This window comes from Cylas formicarius, unplaced genomic scaffold (genome assembly GCF_029955315.1).
Source record: "Cylas formicarius isolate icCylForm1 unplaced genomic scaffold, icCylForm1.1 PGA_scaffold_10__41_contigs__length_53128322, whole genome shotgun sequence".
Lineage (NCBI taxonomy): Eukaryota > Metazoa > Arthropoda > Insecta > Coleoptera > Brentidae > Cylas > Cylas formicarius.
The window spans coordinates 47,757,042-47,780,656 of record NW_026844214.1 but is presented as its reverse complement, the minus strand read 5'-3'; the positions used below and the strand labels follow the sequence as shown (position 1 = coordinate 47,780,656).

The 23,615-nt window shown below is 33.0% G+C and overlaps 2 protein-coding genes across 4 annotated transcripts; one reads left to right on the top strand and one right to left on the bottom strand.

The window, feature by feature from the left end:
* Nucleotides 1-9,267: 9,267 nt before the first annotated feature.
* On the bottom strand, nt 9,268-21,967 carry LOC132696580 (uncharacterized). 3 transcript variants are annotated; one of them, XM_060661484.1, is made up of 7 exons: nt 21,838-21,967; nt 21,464-21,654; nt 21,206-21,320; nt 21,092-21,151; nt 20,730-21,038; nt 16,062-17,517; nt 9,268-9,987 (listed from the first exon to the last, which is right to left on the bottom strand). In XM_060661484.1, the coding sequence occupies exons 3-6, from the start codon at nt 21,272-21,274 to the stop codon at nt 17,239-17,241; spliced, it is 717 nt and encodes a 238-aa protein (XP_060517467.1). In that variant the 5' UTR covers nt 21,275-21,320; nt 21,464-21,654; nt 21,838-21,967; the 3' UTR covers nt 9,268-9,987; nt 16,062-17,238. The 3 variants fall into 3 exon arrangements, with proteins under 3 accessions (XP_060517467.1, XP_060517486.1, XP_060517477.1); XM_060661503.1 differs by having other exon boundaries at nt 21,544-21,654; XM_060661494.1 differs by lacking the exon at nt 21,838-21,967 and having other exon boundaries at nt 21,382-21,521.
* Nucleotides 21,968-21,998: 31 nt separating this feature from the next.
* Nucleotides 21,999-23,523, top strand: LOC132696593 (ras-related protein Rab-2). Its single transcript, XM_060661517.1, has 4 exons — nt 21,999-22,154; nt 22,331-22,646; nt 22,758-22,938; nt 23,005-23,523. Exons 1-4 carry the CDS (start codon nt 22,109-22,111, stop codon nt 23,101-23,103), a joined length of 642 nt encoding a protein of 213 aa, XP_060517500.1. The 5' UTR covers nt 21,999-22,108; the 3' UTR covers nt 23,104-23,523.
* The last annotated feature ends 92 nt before the right edge of the window (nt 23,524-23,615 follow it).

Genomic DNA, 23,615 nt, shown 5'->3' with positions numbered 1-23,615 from the left:
GAGTAAGGTTGTTCTTTCAACTGAAACAGCAACAACAGAACTCGTGCAATATCTTCATGATACAGTTGATAAAAAGGAGATGGTTGCTGGAATTTGCTTCGACCTCTCCCAAGAGTTCGATACGTTAAACTCCTCCTTTCTAAAAAAACTAGACCTTCTTGGAGTTAGGGGAACAATAAACCAATATATAGAGTTATATATATAACAGAGACGGCACAAGTGGTAAAAGTTGATAATTTTTCTTCTGATCCGTTTAGTGTTAAGCTTGGAACTCCACAGGGGGAGTATTGGGCTCTTTATTATTAAAAGCCTATATAGCTGATCTCCCAGAATATCTAGATGGCGTAAAACTGTATGAGTATTGTGACGATACGACCATCTTAATCCCGGGAGACTTGTGACGAAATCAATAGAAAAATTGAAAAGGCTTAACAAAAATTTCAGGCCTACTGTATGAAAAACCACCTTATTTTAAACCCGGATAAAACTGTAGTAGTTCAATTTACAAGTCACAAATTCACAAATATATAACTCCTTTAGACGGGTTAACTAAAAATTCGCATACAAAATTTCTAGGTACAGAACTTGACTCGCAATTAAGTTGGTCCAATCAAATAGACTCTGTATCAAAAAAACTTAATAGTTCTCATTTTGCTTTTTTAGCATTGAAATTTTCCCTAAATAACTCTTCTCTTTGAAATGTATAGTACTCATCAGTATACTAAGTAATCTCTTAGAATATCATAAGCTGGGGAAGAACAGTAAACTCGGACCGAATCTTTGTCCATAATAATTCGAACAAGATCTGATTTTCATAATTACTCGACAAATAATAAATAATAATTATTAAATTGCAGTTAATATTAAATTAAATTAATATATTAAATTAATATTAATTTAATTGCTATAAAAAATCACCTTTTCATTCCTGACAAACATAATATAATATGCTTCCTGCTGAAACTAGAGATGTAGAGTAAAAGAAATTCAAAAAGTAATTAAAATCTTTACTGTCGACCAATGTTTTTTATAATCTGAATACGAAAATTATATGAATAAGACAATTAATAGACAAAAAAAAAATTAAAAAAGTTTGTATTCCATGGCACAATTTGACGCTGTTTGCTGATCTTTGTCACTTAAAATTTTGTATTTTTTCTATATAAAATTTTTTATATTTTTAAATTCTTAAAATATTTAGACCTATTGCGATTTTTTCTCGATGAAACTGTCCTTAGGTATATTGGTATTAGTGCCAACATTTGTGCGCTCTATTAATACATTAATAAACGTGTAAAATAAATAAATAAATAAAGATAATGGAAGTTTGACAATCTCTTAATATTTCTACTGAATCATTGCCTCCCATCGAGAGGATGAAAATGATGTTAATCAATAAGGAAGCCCACATCACCTTTTTATGTATGGTGATGAACACAACCACAATTCTCATAGGATTCGACCTCACTTCACCAATCCTAGAAACTACAGTACGACGCGTACAGGGAAACCCTAGTCGAGTACTGATGCGATTCCAAATTAGTCACCACAAATGGAAGAAATTTGTTCTTTTAAATGACATCCAACAGAGGTTTGAGGAAATAAAAGAACTGACTTGTGAGGAAGAATGCGATATATGCGAGAAGATCAAGAGAGCTTGTGCAGCTTGTGAGAAGGACTTCAGAGGAATAATGAGAGGAAGCTGCTCGAATTTGAAAAACAATGGCCTGAAACAACTACAAACAGATGATATATCAATGCTGAACAACAAATATTAAGCAAAGGCCCTTGCCCCTCAAAAGACGCCAATGTTAGATACTATAAGCGCCATAGAGACGTTGCAACTGGAAGGACCGGAAATAGATGAACTGCAATGGAAAGTTAGAACTGTTTGGGAGAAGAGAAGAAAAGGGCGGAGAATACGACCAAAGAGGAACAAGTAACTATTAAATAATTACTTAAAGACGTGAACATCAAGATTCCTCCAACGAACAAGGGTAACCCCACCGTAATCATGGAGGAACATGTATACGACCACAAAATCGAGACTTTAACAAAAGAAAAATACACTACTTTCTAGTGACCCTTCTAATACGATGAAAGGAACAATCTATAAATACAGGCGTTCTTTAACTCCGCATCATACTAAACCACCATATCTATGAACTCTCAAAAATCCATAGACATAATATACCGATACTAGGAGTAGATTTCGTCTAGAAAATTGTGGAAAAATCTCCTTCATTTGTAATGAACTCCGGGTATTTGGTAGATACTTAAAAAACCGTGTCATTATGTCTTTCAGACAAGTTTGTTAGCTTTGACGTGGAAGTTTTATACATCAACGTGCTCTTGGAGTAACCGTTAGAGATTTTCGATTGAGGAATAATACAACACTTCCAGGCATAACGTCGCTACCGCTGCAGGAAGTATTCGAGTTCCTTAGGTGCTCCTACGTTCAAGATAAAAATAAGTTTTACGCACAAGATGATGGGCTACCGATGTCCTAGTAAGTAGTATGTAGCAAACCTACACACACCGGACAGTATTTAAATTTCGAGTCTAACTATTCTGAAGCAACCAAACTAGGAATCGTCCAAACACTCTGCAAAAGAGCAGTCACAATATGTAGTCACGAAGCATCAATCGATGTAGAATTACACAGTATTTAAAAGGATTTTCTTTATTATAGCTATATTCAATCAAAAATGCACGGACAAGACATTATCAAATTGTAAACGGCAAGTAACAGCACAACGATATCAGATAGATACTCTCTCTCTCTTGACGATCCCATACGTGAAGGGAATCTCATAAAAGATCAGTCGAAAAGCAAAACAATACAAAGTATGTACACTGTATACTATATTCAACTCCTGGACGACATTAAGGTCATACTTACAAGAATAAAGCCAGAAACATCGACTCAAGAAACAACACAACAAAAAGACCTTTAAACGTTAAGAATCGAAGAATATAGGAAACACACCATGAGGGATGAAATCCAAAGGTAAGGGACCGCGGAACATGTATGGACCAAAGAACACAACATCCGAAGCTTGGTTATCCGGTGTTCGTCGGAGCGATTCGGGTTATTACTTCTGGGCTAAATTGACTGAGTTGTTTCTTTTATAAGGTTTTTTTTACTTTTTCCCATTGGCATGTTTAAACGTTGCGAATAAATATAAATAAATATTCCATTATTGAGTTCCAAATTTGCGTCAGCTGCGGTAAGGATAGTGTTTTTTCCATCTTAAATGCTGTCTATTTAGTGATTAAAAAACAATTCACTCAAATAGTAAAATCACTAATACAAGGTCCAATTCGGATATTTCGGAGATATTGCCCACGCTTTGAATTTTGACGTTTGTCAATTCTGACGGACATGTCAGTGAATGTATTCGTGTTGTTTTGCAAAAATGTACCGAAACACTAACGGTCGTAGAAAAAGTATAGTATGCAACACGTTTCGTAAACTTTTTAAGTCACTCGTTTATTAAACAGTCGCTCCGCTCGTGGCAGATAAACTCGTGACTCAAATGGCCTTTACCACACTAATTGCATAATATACTATTAACGAGTAGCATTAGTGGGTGTTTAGTTCTAATTTTTATTTCTATTTATACACCTTGTTTTCCATTTAATCCTCTTGTTACCGGGACGTAGACGGTAATACATATTCCATTTTGGGTTTACAGCAAGGAGGAGAAAGAGGAGAAGGAGAGGAGAGGATTAAAATACATCATCAACACGTGAGGCAAAAAGTATAGACCTGGACTCACCTGAGTTTTCTCAGAGACCTTGGGAGTCTTGTTTTCTCATTATTATTTGCTAATAAAAATAATAATAAACTCGTGATTCAAATGCCGTTTACCACACTTGTTTCATAATACACTATTATATGTCAAAACACCTTGGCCACACAAAATGACAATAAAACCTTAAATTCATGACAGTTTAGCAGGTAACATAATCTACGTAACACGTTGCCGGGTCTCCCTAGCCATAACGTATGTCGTTTATTAAATCCACTGGAAGCCATAACATTCGCAACTATCTCTTCAATTAATAGTCAGCTGTCGTAACAGACTACGTAGTTCGAGAGTTACACGACTAAACGGGATGATGGTTAATTTCGCCCCCGATACTAATTCTCGGGTATTATACCCGATTCAATATATTAATCCCAACGCAAACTGAGCACGCGAGATGCATCCGAGCGGATTTTCCACTAGATGAGGAATTCCGGGGGCGAGGGTTCTCTCGAAAGTAACTTCATGCACGGTTTGGAAGTTTTGCCTACCTCGCCGGGTAATTTGTTTTCATTTGGAACTTGTGTTTGTGCAAGCGGTAGATAATTTATAAAGCTTGATCGTTATAAATGGTGCATCGGTCTCAGCGTTTACCCTTTGTGGCGTTTCTATCCATTTGTTTGCGTATTCGGGCTTCTCTTCTTCTCAATCAGTTAATATCACTTTTTACTGTAAAGACGGGTATCGCTGCAAAATTACAAATTAACAAATTACAGTCTTAATTTCTACAACAACTTCTTGAAACAACACACACAGAGCGAGACAGAAACAGCGTCACCAACCAACCAGAGAACAAGAGAGAGAAAATACAATTAGTTCTCAGTTGGGCTAAACGGCTGTGGTCATTCGCCCATTTTCCGGCATCCGACGAGGATTTCCTTTTGGTCACAGACCAACACGTAAACAAGAAGTATGACCACATTTGTACTCAGCGTGAAAAAAACAAACATACCAACCGGGCCCATCCGACCTTCAAAATTTCAAAACTTTAAACACTTCACAAAACACTTAGGCAACCACATAATTGAAACCGATATCTAAACTTTTTGGGACGATTAAACTGCCATATTCAATTCTCACTACACAAGCACCAGAGAACAAATTGTTATTTAATATATATTTGCTGCTTTGGGCAGGACAGGTAAGGACACTCGACCATTACGGTGTCAAATTTATTTATATGTAGATTTCGTTTTCATATTCTACACATTAAAACATCGTGAGGAAATCTGTGCCAGATGCCAAGCTGACAACTCAATTATTTGCCGAGCTGATTGCACCATTCAAACTCATCGAATCTGCATTCCGCGCGCAAATGCAGTTGAATTGTTCGAGCCAAACGAACATCGAAAAGTTTTGCCACGATATTGAACCTCATTTGGAGCGTTTTCAAATTTCATTCGCGTCGCTTGCCAAGACATAACATCGGGATCTCTAGAATTGGTAACGTAATTTTGGAATTTTTATTGGATCATTTTTTAAGAGTACTCGGTAACCAAATACAGTGGCACGACTTGAGTCATCTTTCAAACAATTTCTAAAATCGAATTTCGAGTTATTATATTGACCTCCGCGGACTTAAATGCGGGCTCCATTATATACCGATGGACGATATGAATGGTTTTCTAAGGACCCAACAATGCCCTGGCATCTCTAGATTTGACGTCACGAGGACGTGAGTTGAATCGCATTGTTCTCGAGCTCTCGATTTAAACGATTTAACACGAAATGGGACAAAGACATTTCTAGATACGTTCGCCTCTGTTTTAAACAACAATGCACAGTATACAATGGATGCAATAAACAAGTCAGACGTAAAATTATGGTTTACCTTCAAATATATGGTTCGGTACATAAATTTATATTAATAATAATAAATAAAGCAGCATTCTCTAAACTCAAAAAAGTTACACATTTCCGAGATTGATGGAATATATATAAATATATATATATATATATATATATATATATATATATATATATATATATATATATATATATATATATATATATATATATATATATATATATATATATATATAATGTGTGTGTAACTATTTTGAGTTTTGAGAAGGCTGCTTTATTTATTATTATTATATTAATATAAATTTATGTACCGACCATATATTTGAAGGTAAACCAAAATAATAATAATAAAACCCACAAAATATCCCAATCAATTTCGCTGGAAAAAAATCGAAAAACCGGTCGTCGATAATGAGCGAATGGCAGTCGTGCCCAATTGTTTGTAAAACGTGCCAAAAAGAAAGAAGAAGACCTTTATGTCATTTTCCACACGTTAATGTCACATAAAAGAACGGTGAACTCTTCTGTTCTTTTTCGGTTTTGGTAAAGTCATTTTTGTTTGTTGTTGTGAAGATTTTCGAAGCAGCGACGATAACAAAGCTTTAGCAAAGTTATTCATTTTTTATATTTAACGTCATGTAAAATATATTTTTTAACAAATTGGTATTTTAAAAATGGAACGAAACGTTGCCCTAAGGCAACATGATATTTTGGTCCAACACAGTGTAATGAAAAATTCATTGTCAATTAGCAATCTGTAATTTGTAATAAACAAAATTTTTGGCCACAGGCATGACGTCGTTACAAATTAAGTATTAAGTGGTGTGCGGACACCGATACAAAAAAAGCAGCCCGAAAGTGATCCGATGTTTTATTAGTAGAAGTAGTCTGCCCCACGGGGTTCTAAATGTTCAATTGGCGGCAACTAATTGACAGAAATCGATTTCAAAGTAATTCTCCTATTTTTCCGTTCTTGTTGCTAACCACAGTCTCCGGGACCACAGACGGTAGCAAGATGTAGCCATTTTTATCGGAATCAATCCAAGTTCAAATTTATACCAGAACTTAACTGTAAGTGATATTAAGTCATAGCATATGTACATGTGTTTCGATCTGTGAGCGAGTGTCCGTAACGGATCTGTCCAATGTTGCATAGTTTGGAAGAAGAAGAAAATGTACTATAGTTTGGAAGTGAAATTAGTACAGTTGCATTGTTTTCATATGAGATTCATGAGTTGATTTTTTTGTAACGATATTGTTTAAAAAAAATGATTCGTTTGTTTTAATTCGCGATTCAATGCCTTTATGGATTCATCCGAGTGTTCAACGGTAGAGGAAAAGTTCACCAGTTTCAAATCCAATCACAAAAATTTTTCTGTAGATGGATGTCACTCAACTTGATGACAAACGAGCTTTTCATCTGCAAAGCGATATTTTTGCCATTGCAACGTGTGTGGATGTCGCTATGTAGAAAGAAAATGACGCAAAGTGGGTGCAATTTAAAGGCGAAAATATCAATTGCGCCTGCGGTGCATCAATTTTTAGCGTAGGGAGGCCACTATATTATCTAATAGCTATTTGTATCAAATGAACACCCTTACCGCCATCTATGCGTCCATAGGCAAATTAGCAGTCGATCAGAACGCCTTATTGAAGAAGATTCGTACGGCCTCCTCAAGAGTGAGCCACGCTGTACCAAAATAAACAAACAAACTGAAAACAAAAGTATACGTGTGGAGGCATTCTTTGATAAAGGATAATAGAACTAATACCGAAAAGGACATTTTAATATACTGTCCATTTCAGTTCTATTAACACCTTTTTTTGCTATTTTTCAGCGTGACTATTTTAGGCATATTTTATTTTGCTATCTTACAGATTATTTTACCTAGGTATTACAAACCTCTTTGGTGTGTGTAAGGCAAGGTTTAAAAACCTAAAGGTTTTTGCGTGCTAGTTTCTTTAATTGCTTTTAGATGGTTGAAAAGTTTGTTTCTATAAATACGAACCTCTGGGTTATGCTTGGCATTTATTTTCTTTCAAATTTCATAATGGTATTCCTCCAAATAGTGGAAATACTTATTGAGATAAACATAATTTACCTAAAGATTCTGTATGTCATACTCACGTCATATTGAAAATCAACATCTTTTTGTAAAAATTAACGAATTTAGTAATAATATAAGCATAAATTATGCTAGCGAGAATTTAATTAAACTATACCGTTATTTTAATGAAATTCTTTTTAATCTTCTTGATTTCTTTTGGATAGTAAAATTAAAGAACATTGTAAACAACAAATACATTCATTTATACTTTGTAATAATCACAATGTTCATATTTCCATAGTAGACAAATATATAATGCTTCTTATTTTCAAATTTGTTAAAGACAGAAGAAAAACAATTCTGCTTTGGGCATTATAAAAAACAAAAAATTCAAACACCTTTAAAATGTTAGCATGAAGTCAAATACTTAACCGTTTTCCTTTTTGTTTTATTTTTTTGCATATTTACTTTACATAGAATGAATATTTTACTGTTTGTTTCTTCTGTAACTGTTACTACTATTTAATATTGTTATAAAACTTATTTTTGTTTTATCTTTTTGCATATTGAGATTGTGTGAAATTAATATTTTCTGTTTTTAGTATTTTACGTTGAATATATATTTTTGTTGTAACCATTGTAACACATTTTCTTTTTTGCGATGTTATTGATTTTCCATTATGGCATTTCTATTCCTTGGAATAAAGCCTATTGTTATTTGATATGATCCGATAATAAAATCGTTTAAAATTGTATCCAAATTTATTTATCTTATTTACCAATGTGTAATAAAACATAATCTACTAATTTGGACACTTCCAAATGAAAATTAATTTCAAATCGAATTGAAGTTAAATTTTAATGTATAATATATACAGGGTGTCCAAATAGTCTGTCAAATTAATATACATATCCAGTTTATTATTTGTTTTAGAGGAACGTGTAGATTACAAAAGTTTGATGAGACTAAAAGAAACAATTTAAAATTATTTTCAATATTATTATTAATCATCCTGAAAAAGTCATATGGAACACCCTATAAAGTATACTTCCATAATTCCTCCTATTAATGCTTATTTCATCCACCATACACCACAGAAAATTATGAAAGCCACCAAGTGTTATTGTCGCTTACGCAGGTAGTATAGTGCGCCCGACAACATACCGTTTTTAAGACATAATTCGGTATTTAACTTTGCAGAAGCAGATATTTTTTCTACTTTACTTTTAATTAATTCTATTGCCCCAGAACTAAATTTCGGCGAGGTGTCGTTTCTTCTTAAACTGCAGCGATATGGTAAAAGACGGCACAGCTCTTGTCGGCTAACATGTTAAATACGGCCCTGGCTCGTGGTACACGTGCTGAAAAGCATGGTCATTTCCGCTTTACAATAGACGCGTCTTAAACTCGTTCCTAAGTCAAAACCATAAAAGGCTGTCAAAAAGGTATGTTGTCCGCGGAACTTGATGAGCTGGTCAAAGGTTCCAAGCACGGAATACTGAGATAGTTGATCAAAAGTAACATGTACACTTCATATTTGCGAATAAAACTGCGGCGTCACCATCGGAGAACAATGATACAGCAAGGAAAAAAGGTTAACCAAAACTAAAATATTTATTATGTGATAAAGTGATAACAAACTTCCAACAATTAACAATTTAAATGGATCATTTCCTAATAACTAAAGCTTAGACTATCAATTATTCAAATTCAAAAATCTTGAAACAAATAATTTGAAAACGATGTTTTCTAGTTCCAAGTATATAATTTATTTTTTGCTAATCCAAATGGCAATAGGTAAAATCGGAAGCAAAATAAGGCATTAATTTTATAAAAATATCAGTTTCCTAAGATAAATACTACAATGAATCTGCAACCATTGGGTCTCTATAAAAAAAAAGTGTTCCAGTGAAATAAACCAAATGAAAAGTAAAATTAACGCTTGAATTTCTGTCAGTCAAAAAAAAAAGGAAATAAAACCCAAGCTAATCAAAAATAAAACTAAGCAAAATCTTATCGATTATCAAAATACAGGATGGTCCAAATTATAAGGCAAACTAAAACTTGGATTTAGTAGATAAAAATAAGTAAAAAAGTTCATAAAAACATATATTAAGAAACTTCCGTGTTAAAATATTGTGGAAAAAATAGGTTTTGTTTTTATTAAAACAAAAAAACTTCTTTGCATAACTTGTTTCGAGTTTAGTAGGTATTGTTGCCACTTAAAAAATAAATTCATAGAATAGATGCGCTTATTTTTTTAAGAAGTGGCGTTCCGTTACAACGTTATAATTAATTTAAACAATAAAAAAACAAAAAACTGAAAATTATGTGATAGAAAATGCTGATGAAATGCTAGCTTCAGTATATCCGGTATCTGCGACGCGACGCTTGCATAAAAACTTTTTATATATAACAACTCTGTGCTTTGCGTCCAGTTCTCCTTGTAGCGGGTTAAATAAAACCTCGTAGTTCTGTTTGCAAAATAAAAAGTGTTTTTTAAAAACGAGATCCTTCGTTTGAAAACCTTAACTGGCGCAGTCGTGAAGGATTTGGGGTAGTTTTCGGTCAAAGCCACGTCATCGGGACGATTTGATTGCGAAACGTGGGTTTCAACCCTTAAACTCCAAAACGAACCTGTGATAGACTGTCTGACAAACCCAACGTGATTGAGTTCGACTGAGGGCAAGGAAGGCAAGAAATCACCCCCGCAAGCAGTGCTACGCAAGGAAAATTCCAATAGGAAGAATAGGCTGACGACTAAGAGAAATCAAGGTTAGTGCCCAAAATTCCTATTGTTCTCCTTTCATCTTCCCTGGTTAGGACGGTGGAAATAATTTTAAGGATTCTTAGTTTTAAGTTCAATTTTAAGAAATTTCAAAATCAATTAAATTTATGAACGAAGATCAAGACGTCGACAATTTAAGTGCGTTTTTTACTTCGTTAAATTTAGTGGAACAGAAAGTAGAGAATAGTCAAATCAATTTGAAAATGAATTCTAACAAATCGTCGAATTCAGGTGTAAATTACACTTTGTTAAAAATGTTTATAGATAGTATTCTGCCATATAATGGTGATTCCAACACTTTAAATAGTTTTCTATCAGCTGGAGATTTCCTTTTTGATACATATGGTCAAGGAAACGACGAAATTTTAAAACAATATTTGTTAAGAACTATAAGAATGAAACTTGTTGATCGCGCACAAATTCTAGTAGGCTGTAGAATGGAGTTAGTAACGTGGGACAATATTAAAGTAGCTTTGTTAAATTGTTTTGGCGATAGACGAAATTTAGAATGTTTAGAACAGGATTTGTTTATGGCCACCCCCTTTAAAAATGAACATCCTTTAGATTTTGGGAAAAGATTACAAGTTTTAAGAAGTATCCTTGCTCAAAAAATTAATGCATTTCCTGCCGATACTATGGATAATGCAAGCAAAGTAATTCATTTACGTCAATACGATCAAATTTGTTTAAGGACGTTTATTAGAGGATTACCAGGACAATTACAAAGTATTATAAGACTTAAAAATCCAAGCTGTATAGAATTAGCTATGACCCAAATTATTGAAGAGGAAAATTTTCAATATACACAAAATATCTTCAGAACTCCAATTCAATCAAAAGTTTTACCTAATACTTCTATCGAACCCGTTAAACAATTTTCACAAAATCCAAATTATTTTAGTAACCAAAATTTTAATTATGTACAACCGATTCGCCCTACAAATTATTTTCAAAACAATAATCACCATAATCAAAATTTTAGAATTAGGCATGATCAAAATCAGTTTACTCCCCAGACTAATAGTTTTCCCAGAGGTCCAATTAATATGCCTCAACCACGCGAAGTTCCAAGAAATTTTCCTACAAATAGGCAAGTTTTTGGCCCACCTAAAAACGTATTTAAACCGACAGGTCAGGTACCTAACAATAAACCCGAACCTATGTCAACAAGAACAAACTATACTATACCACGTCAAAATAATCAAATTAACCATTTCAAACCTACTGGCCCTAGAAATTTTATTTCGCAAGAATTATACCAAATCGACGAAAGTAACGCGGTACAAACAGATGAAACATCTGCGGTATTTCAAAATGAAAATATTCACCAAGACGAATACTCTGAAATTGAATTTTCAAATCAATCTGAATACTTTAATGACACTCAAAATTTTGACGAACACCCTGAAATTGAAAATCAAATCTCTCAAAATTTTACAATAACGAGCCAATGCGACTCAACGAAATGACATTAGAAATGTATACCGAAATTAATAATAGTTTACCGTACATCCAGATTAAAGAACCCGCAATTAAACTTTTAATTGATACCGGTTGTTTTCACTCGATTCTTCGACCTTCCATTGCAGAAAAATTTTATTATGAAAAAATATATCATTCCCCAACTATTATTAAAACAGGAACTGGTGAAAAGGAAACTCTATTTAAAGCAGATATTCCGGCTTTCCCAGAATTAAAGGCTAATACCAACCTATCTTTTATTCTTTTTGACTTTCATAAATTCTTTGACGGTATAATAGGATTAAACGACCTAAAACGTTTTCATTTTTCTATCGATCTTGTCAATAAACAATTAAGGAATATTACAACTAATATACCAATTTTATTTAGACAACCACAAAACGAAGTATATTGTATTACTGTGAATGCACACGAAATTGTTAACGTAAGAATTCCAGTAACACAAAACAATGATGTTATTATTCCCGAGCAAGTCATTGAAGGTCTCTATTTTCCAGAAACACTTACTACTGCAAAAAACGGTTTTGCGCAAACAGAAGTTTTTAATTACACTGAGAAAAATATAACGTTAAATTTCCCACAACCTCTAAATGTTTTATCTTTTCCGGACTTTCATAAAGAAAATTTTGAACTAAATATGATAGATAAAGAGTCACTTTTCGGAAATCCTGGAGATATTAATGAAGATATCGATAAATACATACATGAAGAAGATCAAAATATAAGCCTTGAACAATTGGAACAAATTGAAGACGTGTTTAACCCTCTAGAAAATGTAAACACTCCAAAAATTAATATCATCTCGGACATTCAACTTAAACCGCCAAATATTCCTAATACTGGTGAGACAGTACACTCAGCAGCTGAAGATCCAATATTAAATATACCAATTACCGAAAATAGTTTAAATACTTATTCTAATCAAATAATATTTAACCAAAAAACAAACGATCGTTATCACGTGATTAGGAGTTACCCATTCCAAAATAAATCTAGATTTTCTGTTTATTTAAGTCAAAACTATCAAAATGAAATAATTAAATTCTTTTTAGATTATTTGGATCCAACAAAAATGTACTGCCTTTATGTACAAAACACCGAAATAGATTTAAATCGAGAACTATCTGTTTTGTTACCAAATACATTTAAAAACCGTGCTTACAAATTGGTAATATCGAAAACTCTTTTAACTGACGTCACTAACAGGACAAAACAAAAAGACCTAATTGCATATCATCATGAAAAAACCTGTCATCGAGGAATTAATGAAAGCCTAATAGCATTAAAAAGGCTCTATTATTGGCCAAATATGAAAACTGATTTAACTGAATATATTAATAATTGTGACACGTGCCAACAAACAAAATATGATCGACATCCACCAAAATTAAAGTTTATGTTGACACCGACCCCTTCTGAACCATTAGAATCCATCCATATGGATACTTTTCAAATATGTAACGTAAAATTTCTTACAATCATAGACGTATTTTCACGGTACGCCCAAGCTTATCCGTTAGAACCCGCTTGCACAGCAATTGCTATCTTAGACGGTTTAGCGACCTTTATAAGTCATCACGGCCTACCTCAACAAATAACGTGTGATAATGGTACGGAATTTAAAACGTCTTTGCTTTTAGATTTCTGTAAATTGCATAAAATTGCAATTCATTTTACAACTCCCGGCAATTCTAATAGTAATAGTCCAATAGAGAGATTTCACTCTACTCTTGTTGAATTATATAGGGTACTAAAATTAAAAGAACCTAAAGAAGCCCCTAAAAATTTAATAAAATACGCCATTATAGGTTATAATTCATCAATGCATAGCGTAACAAAACAAAAACCTTTTGACGTTATTAATGGAAAAGTAAACGGTTTAGATCCCTTTGATTTAACGGATGAAATCATTGTAAATAATTATATCACAGATAGACGTGAAAGACTAAAAACTATCTATCAACAAATTTACGAAACATCGTTAGAAACAAAAATACGTTTAAATGAAAAACAAAACGAAAAACGAGAAAATCCACCTGAAATGAAACAAAATACAAAGGTTTACGTTACTGACAAAACAGCAAAACGTAGTAAGGACAAACCCCGAAGAAAACCTGTTATTATAGATCAAGATATTGGGAATAAAATTATTACAAAAAATAAAAAAATAATTCATAAATCTCAGATCCAAAAACCTAAAGCTTTTTCTTCTTCGCAGGTTAATGAACCGGACAACGCTGTTCCTTCTTGCAGCTACGCTGTTATTAGTGATAGCAAATAATGATATTGAAGTTATCCCAATTAAGACACCACTTCTCCCCTTCCGCTTAGGAAATGCTCGAATAATTCAACATCAACATACATTTTTGCATTTTGTAGAAACATCTCAACTTTTTAATCAATTACGTAATTTAGAATACGCTTACGCTGTAATCTCAAAATCATTAAACTATACAAATAAACATAATTATCAGAATGTACACTATATTAATGGAAATAATTTACTTAATAATGTTCGATATTTAATTACTCAAGTAAAATTTAAACTTGGTAACATAAAACCTAATAACCGTACAAAAAGAGGTTTAATAAATGTTGTAGGTAAATTATCGAAATGGCTTTTTGGCACTCTCGATTCAGAGGATGGACAAAAATACGATAAAATTATCACAGAACTTGTGCGTAGTAAACATTCATCTGACATCCAACTAAAAAAGCAAACCTCGTTGATTCAACAGCTGATTGACAACTATAATGATACTATAACACTTCTACAGAAAAATCAAGAAGCTATTAAAAAACATATAGACATTTTTGAATATAATTCAAATAAAACTATTACTGACATAACTACTTTCATTAAAGCTCAAAATACACTAATGCAAATTATTCTAAATTGCCAAAGTTTTATAACTTTTTTGGATAATTTAGAAAATGCCATTACATTTGCGAAATTAAACACATTACATCCTGTAGTAATATCGGCGGCTGAATTAGAACAAATAATTTTTAAATTGACTGTTCTCTATGGTGATAATCAAATTCTAATTTTTGAAAATCAAAATAATTATTATCAGTTAGCAAACTTACAAGTTAAATTTACAAAAGATAAAATAGTTTTTGCCGTCCATATTCCGATTTTTCTTAAAGATATTTTTGAAATATTCCACCTGTTCCCAGTACCTGTGAATCACTCCTTAATTATACCTAATTCACCCTACCTAATATTGGGCACTGACATGCAACAATATCAAGAATCAATCTGCCCAATCATTGAAGACACCTACGTTTGCGAAAATCAACTTACCCAGCCCATCGGTGATTGTGTGACAACCCTCATTAAATATGCCGAAAACAAAAATTGCCACGTAGTCAATGTAAATGTTTCAACGCATATAATACGACCAATCACTAGTAGATTTGTTTTGATAATACCATCGGAACAGAAACTTAAATTACAAATGAATTGTCAAAACAAAGAAATAGCTTTTATTGAAGAAGCCTGCCTAATCAATGTTCCATATAATTGTGGTATAAGTACCCAAAATACCGAGCTTTGGAATAAAGAAGAAATTTTTAAAGCAAACCCATTCTCACTGCCACCCATTAAAATTGAAAATATGGAACATCACGATGTGAAGTACCAGCCACTCCAACTACAATCGATTGATCTCAATACGATCAAAAAACTACGAGAAGCTGCGAAATCATCGATCCCCGACATTGGTTATGAAATTCATCCAGTCACTTGGAGTCTCGCCACTTCAACAGGAATGATGTTTATTTTAATCTTGTTAATAGTTATAGCATGGAAAATCTACAAGAGCCATTTGCTGCAAGATTCCAAGAAAACCAAGAACGACCAGTCTTCCGAAAACAACCCTTCGTCCCTGTTGTTTTCCACTTCGGAGGGAGGAATTATGTGATAGAAAATGCTGATGAAATGCTAGCTTCAGTATATCCGGTATCTGCGACGCGACGCTTGCATAAAAACTTTATATATATAACAACTCTGTGCTTTGCGTCCAGTTCTCCTTGTAGCGGGTTAAATAAAACCTCGTAGTTCTGTTTGCAAAATAAAAAGTGTTTTTTAAAAACGAGATCCTTCGTTTGAAAACCTTAACTTGAAGCGGTTGTTTCTTTTTGGAATTGATCGTGGTATCTAAATTTATTAACAAAATTGAGATAAACCATTGGCATATCACATATTTCATTATTTCAATTAATTAAAACGAACTCGCGAACGCGACTAACAAAACTAAACAAAAATAAGTGTATCTATGGTAAAATTTTGTTTTAAGTGGCAATATTACTTACCAAGTGTGAAAAAAAATCAGGAAAAGTTTTTTTAGAAATAATGAAAAACGATTTTTTTTTGGCAATATTTCATTTGTTTTAGGACATAAAACCACATTTATAGCACAGACGAAATTGTTTTTATTTAATCGGCGGCGTTCGTGAGACTGTTTCAATTAATTGAAATAACATTTTTTTTCTCAAAAAGTGTGAGTTTTAGCGAAAAAGTGAAGAGACTATTAGAATTGACCATGTATCTAAATTTATTAACATAATTGCGTTAAACCATTGGCGCATCACTTTTTTTATTTCAATTAATTAGCGAACGCCATCGGTTAAACAAAAACCAGTTTATCTATGCTCGAATTTTGATTTTAAGTGGCAGTATTACTTGCCAAATTTGAAAGGAAAAATCAAAAAACTGGTTCGTTTTAACGAAAAAATTTAAGAGACCATTTTTGTTTCGAATTGATCAGACTGATTATTAACAAAATTGCGATAACCATTGGCATATGCTTTTTTTTAAGGGATTTAAATTAATTAAAACGGCCTAGTGAACGCCACCGCTTACGAAATTATCTATAAGCTATAAATTTGTTTTTAAGTGGGAATAATATCCACCACATTTGAAAAACTACAAAAGATTTTTTTAAAAATATGATTAAACTGTTGCATTTTTTCGATTATAATTCGGACCACCGCTATTACATGTTAGTAGAAGGTAAAAATGTTTTTCAAAATCAAACATGGCCGCAAATTCAGCGTTCAATTGTTCTTACAGAGACCTCTTGAAAAAGTGGAAGAAGGGGAAGTCTACCATTCAAAAACCTCACGATCACACGTTTTAAAAATTTCCCGCCCGTTTTTTCAAGAATCGAAATAATATTCCAGATCTTCGGATATCGAATAATGTTTCGTGTAAAAGAAGAAGCAGAAAATGTTATACACACCCACGCATTGTAACACGACCAGGACACATTCACCCACTACCATCATCCACGAATGCTATGCCGGCGTTAATTGGGCGACCGTTTTGACTTGCTTCTGGAATATTTTCATTAATCCCTTGATTTGTTTAAACAATAATAACACGGCATCCTGGGTGGGTTTTACGTAGTATTTCAGGCCCTGCTTTTTACGAAGGGCATATCTCTCGGCGGCTCGCAGCCTTTTGTAATAAACGAGCACTTTCGGATCTTCCAGTAATGTAGGTTGGATCGGTTCCATCTTCGCGAAGCCGATCCTCACCAAATGCTCGCCGATATTAGTTAATTTTTCTTTGCTCTAAAAGCAGAAAATAAACAATCACAGTTGATTTTTTTAAAACAAGTCTTTATTTAACAAAATACACGGTGTCCAAGATAAAATTTAAAGATTAATACTTAATACTATGTATTAAGAGGCATTTTATATTGCGAATACAACGATGTACGGCACTATATGATTCTACACTGTTTAACACAAAAAAGGATTTTTATTAAATATTCATTGTTTTGGTGTAGTAGGCGCTGATATGACGGCGTTGAGAACGACATAATTAACGTTGTTGTTGCGTCTTTTTACTGTTGGTTCTTTTTTGCTATACAAAATGAATCGTGTCCTTTCACCTGAGGATATGCTACAATGTTATAATCTTATGATTAGTGATGTGCCGTGGATATTTACCCGGTGGGTAAATATATAAATAAATATAAAAACACATTTTCCCACCCACATTTGGGTTTTCCCTTTTTTAACCTTAACTTTGTAAGATTTTAAAAGCTTGCAAGCAGGCAACCCGCGTTTCGTCACACGGTTTGCGCTGGCTGTATACCTACCCTAGTAGACAAAGCATCAGAACTTAATCAGAAGAATAAATTCAACCTCAACCTCATTTTTTCCGCGTTTTGTATTTATTTGGAATTTAGACCTGCTAGAAATTCATCTATTTGCACCTTGCAACTGAGGTTTCTTTTTACAAAATAAATAAGAACTAAAAGTTCAGATTTTGACGAAATTATATATTTTTACACGACAATTGTTTCAACAACACCGTGTCTTTGTTTTGCTTTTGTTTAGCTTTTTAATAAAAAAAAAACATACCCATATACCCAAACCTGATAAAAAGATTACTATTTGTCCATCACAACTTACGCTTTAGTAACGTCGTTGAAGCTGAGAGTATGTATTTAAAACTAACCAAAACTATCCACGGAGAAGGCAAACGAGTACAAAAATTTCTATAAGATTAACTACAAATCGTAAGCAGTTTATGAAACCAGTTTTACCCAGAAATAAACTCTGCACTGAAAAAAATTAAATGTATTGTTAACTGTAACTGAAAATCTGGAAACATCTATTTGAAAAATAGACTAGACCCATTCAAATTCAGAAATTGTCCAACGCTCGAACCTGGCTCAATTGTGTTTGCAATGTATTGTAATAGGCGCTTTGTCATAAGTTTTTCCAAGATTTTAGAAAAAATTCTCAGTACTGTAACCATCCTTTCCGCGCTTATTTTGCTTGTTTTCCACTCATTTGCAAAAATATCTGTGGACTTTGCATTATTTATTAGCTTAGTTAATATTTTCATCATTTAAATATGTCTCCCTGTAATGCTGAGTTGCTGAGTGCTCATTTTCCTTTGTCAAACCTTCCAACACCATTGGATCTTTCAATGGTGACCCCGTTTCGTCCTCAAAGTCACAAACAAAATGGCTGTTCAGCAATTTCCTTTTGATGAACTCCTATAGCTATAAGATAATATAAAGGCCCTACTACGGTAAAAATTGATGCGCTGCAGGTGGTTATGATCTTTTAATACAGAATTTTTTGAGCATGGGTCACCCCCCAACTCAATGAGTTAAAATTGATTAGTTTTTATAAGAACGCAACACCTCTGAAATCCGAACACAATTGGCAACGCAACGGTAATTACTATGTCAAAGAACAGTCTGTGGCCTGGGAACAGTGATGCTTATATATTTGACATTTAACAAACTGTAAAATAGACTTACACAAATAATTACAGGTGAATTAGTAAACAGAATTCCCTACATTTCTAGGTACACTTAAATAGCAATGAAGGATGTTTGGGTATATGTTTAGTGTACAAAAATTACAGGAAATATAAGAAAGCAATTAAGCTACAAGTTGAATTTTTAGAACATGTATAAGAAATATCCCTTGACAATTACTGTCTATAGGAGGAACTTCTTGAACAATTTTTCACTTAGATGATTCATGTGCGATATCTAGCATCTCAAAGTTATTTCAATGAAGGTTAACCCCATGAGTTTATAAAAACTAACGCTCTACTCCGATTTACAAAAAAAAATAGCTTACATAAAAAAATACATGCTGAAATTGAATCGTATCTACAGGGATTGAAGAACAAAAACGACAAATTAATTACGGAATTATACTGACGCCGACGTCTGCGCTGCTTCTCCAGACCTGAACTCCTTTTTTGCGTGAAAATTTGATAGGATTTCGCAACGTCTTATGGGTTTTATGTCAAAATTTGTCATTAGCGCTGCCATTGGTTAAAAACGAAATTTTAAATCTCGCGCATGCGCAAATTGAATAGACCTCAACAAAAAATCTATAGTTGCTTCATGAGTTCCTGTGCGGTCAGCATAGGCCTCTATATGTATGTCTCTTAGCTATATGGATGATGTATTTCTCAATTGGTTTTTGATAATATTACTAATCTATGTTTCATTGCTTCTATCTTGCAGAAAATTATCAATGAAACCCCACTGTTTATCGACTTTTTGCCAGCACTTACCCACTTACCCACTTTTTATTGTTTCTATCTTATTATTGACTTGGTCTTTGAGTTTTTTAAATCTATTTTCTAGGATTAGGTCACCGGGAAACTAACCAAAACTAACTTTTTGTTGATATATTTTATCCCTTCCTTCAATCAAGTCCAATTATTGTTTTTATGAACTATATATATTTTTACGAAGGGTGATTCTTTTTTGCATTTGCTGATTAAATTTATTAGATTATGAAATGATTAAACATGGGTGTTTATAAATTTTTATTCAAAGTTGCCACTAAATTTTTTATGATTTAAAAAAAAGATTTATATAGTCTTTTATAGTGATTAATAATCGATTGCGATCTATTACTTTCTACCTTACCTTACAATTTAATGTTTTTTTTTTGCCTTTACTGATTAAATTTATCAGGTTCTGAAATTGTGTGTTTACAGATTTTTGGTTCAAATCTGCTTTTTTTTAACTTCTTTGTATAATGTCTTTTATAGTGATTAATAATCAATTATGACCTATTAGTTTCTATATTAACCTTACAATTTAAGTTACTTGTCTATCAAACAAAATATGGTTCTTCTGCAGATTCAGTTATATTATTAATTTTTAAAATTATTTATTGTAATTATATTTTTGTAGGTTGATGTTAAACCGATATTAAAACTGACCAGATGTCCCTCTGGATAGTTCAGAAAAATTTGAATGTCATTAATTTTAAATGTATAGGATACTTACATCTTTAGTTTTCTCAGCTAGCAAAACTTCACACTTGACAAAATTCTTGTCCTTGAATATAGGAATGAATATTATGTTTTGGCCAACCACAATCGCTTGCAACCAACTAAATCCCAGACCTGTGACATGGACTCCAGATATTTTTAAAGGCAGTTGCCTGGATGGAACAATAGGAATATTAATTAGAGGTTTATGTTCCACCATAAGCAAACCTTCATTGGGTTCTATTCTTTTCACAAGTCCACTCAACTCCCTTCTTTCTTTAATAAAATGATTGGGAATATCTTTTGGACTTTTAAATTTACTAAACTGCAAAGATGTAGCCGAATTAATAAACAATTGCTAAATTATTTAATACTTACTGGTCTGACTTTTCTTACAGCTATAGTTAAACTGAGCAAGGCCACTGAGTAGCATCCGATCTAGGAGGAGAATATATTTTTAAACAATAAGCTTAAATGTATCCACAAAATTACCTCAACGCCCCTGATATCTCGTTCCATTAAATTAGCAAATTTATTGAACAATTTTGGTATTTCCTCCATTAGGTCACCCTTAATCTGCAATTACTGCCGAAACATCCGATGAAAACTACAACAAAAATAAGCGTTCTATAAATAAAGACGTAAAAATAAAAATTATGAAATCTAACCTTTAATGTAGGAATTTATAGTAAATATTACATCACGAACAATATAAAACATAAATCAATTCATAGATAAAAATGCGGTTACCATGATCTAGATCTAGCCCACAACTAGCTTTGAAAGATTTGACCAATTCCAATAATTTTCTCTGCTATACTTTGACGTACCTTCTTTCTCAAATAAGAAATGGACGATTTTTATGGTCTGTTGCCGGTTTCATTTTGACTAGAGCTGGGTGGTTTCTGAACCGAATTAATTCACAAGATGGAATCTCATTACTAAAAATTTAAAGATTGATAGCATATGAACTGAACTTAAACCCAAAATCCAAAGTACGAACTCAGAAACATAGTGTTCTAACAGATTAAGGACTTAACCGGGTATCATCTTAGAAAAATGATACGGTGTTTTGTTGTCTGATCCATAATGTTCCTGTGTTTTGTAAATAAAAGTTTACTTACAATATTTTTTTGTACTTTTATTCCAAATTACTGTTTTTTTTTCTGATTTGCTAGCAGATACTAGAATAAAAACATGTGAACTAAACTTTTGTGCTAACAAAACAAAGAACGTTCCACGTCTAGGTTCGACGTATCGATTTTTCTGGTGTATTACGCATGTGCCTTCGTATTTATTCTAAGTTGTTGGAAGAGGGGACGTTGAGACAGCTGACATAAGAATTAATTTTAACAAAGGACTTTGTAAATATTACAAACTTCTTTGCGGAAAAAAATGTCTTACGCGTATTTATTTAAGTACATCATTATTGGCGATACGGGTAAGTAATTCACGTGCACGTAAATTTAAGTTCAATATTTAGTGGTTCCTAAAATCAATTTATTATCATTCCCAATTGCGTATTGTTATTCCGCTTGGCTTATTCGCGTGTTCTATTTTGTCGTAATTGAAGTGGATGCGTTACAGGTTATGCTATCGTTAATTTATCTTTTTCAGGTGTTGGCAAATCATGCCTGCTTCTTCAGTTTACGGATAAAAGATTTCAACCCGTTCACGATCTCACCATTGGTGTGGAATTTGGAGCGCGAATGGTAACGATCGACAGTAAGCAAATAAAACTGCAAATCTGGGATACCGCAGGGCAAGAGGCTTTCCGTTCAATTACGCGATCTTACTACAGAGGTGCTGCTGGGGCCCTTCTCGTTTATGACATTACCAGAAGAGAGACTTTTAATCATTTAACTACTTGGTTGGATGACGCCAGACAACATTCAAATTCCAATATGGTTATTATGCTTATTGGCAACAAAAGGTATTTATTTAATCTATTCACAGTGAATATCAGTTATATTTACGGAAGAAGAGATATTTATTTTACCTAATCAGGATGAGTGTCAGTTGTGTCCATGTTTAAAACTTTTAGTGATTTGGAATCAAGAAGGGAGGTGAAAAAGGAAGAAGGTGAAGCTTTCGCCCGAGAACATGGTTTAGTATTCATGGAAACGTCTGCCAAAACTGCGGCAAATGTGGAGGAAGCCTTTATCAACACCGCGAAAGAGATATATGAGAAAATACAGGAGGGAGTGTTTGATATAAACAACGAGGTAGGTGTTAGAATTATATGAAATATAAGTTGTCAGGTCACTTTACCAATTTTGAAAAATGTGTAGGCAAATGGAATCAAGATTGGTCCGCAACATTCTCCTACGAATCCATCACTTCCGGGAACTGGAGGGGCTGGTGGATCTCAAGGATCTGGTTGCTGTTAAATAACGTTCATTAATGTCACGGTTTTATAATCATTTTACATAAAAGGCCCGTAATTGGTGTACCTACAATTTATTACATAAATTGGTGGGCCTGTAACGGACGATGGTTCATTTTAATACCATCTACCAGATGTGCAAATAAATTGTCGTCTAGGTATTGGTGCAGTAGTTTATGTAATAATAGAAAAAGTTACTGTGATTATTTTAAAGGAGTTACATTATTTTTTATTTTCTTAGTCATTGTTGTTTTAAGTTTGACCTTAAAAATACCTTTTATTTGATAAAGCAGTGTTTAGTGTTATTAAATTCTTATGTTTACTGTATATTTATTTTTATTAGTCCATTGTGTATATTACGTTTTCAGGAACCAAATCTCGTATTTATCAAAATGCATACATAAAGGTATTTTTGTTTATGTAAGCTTGTTCAAATAAAAAAAAAATAAAATTATAATATAGTACTTATTGCATCCCATATAAATACTTCCATATTAGTCTGCGAGGTTTAACAAA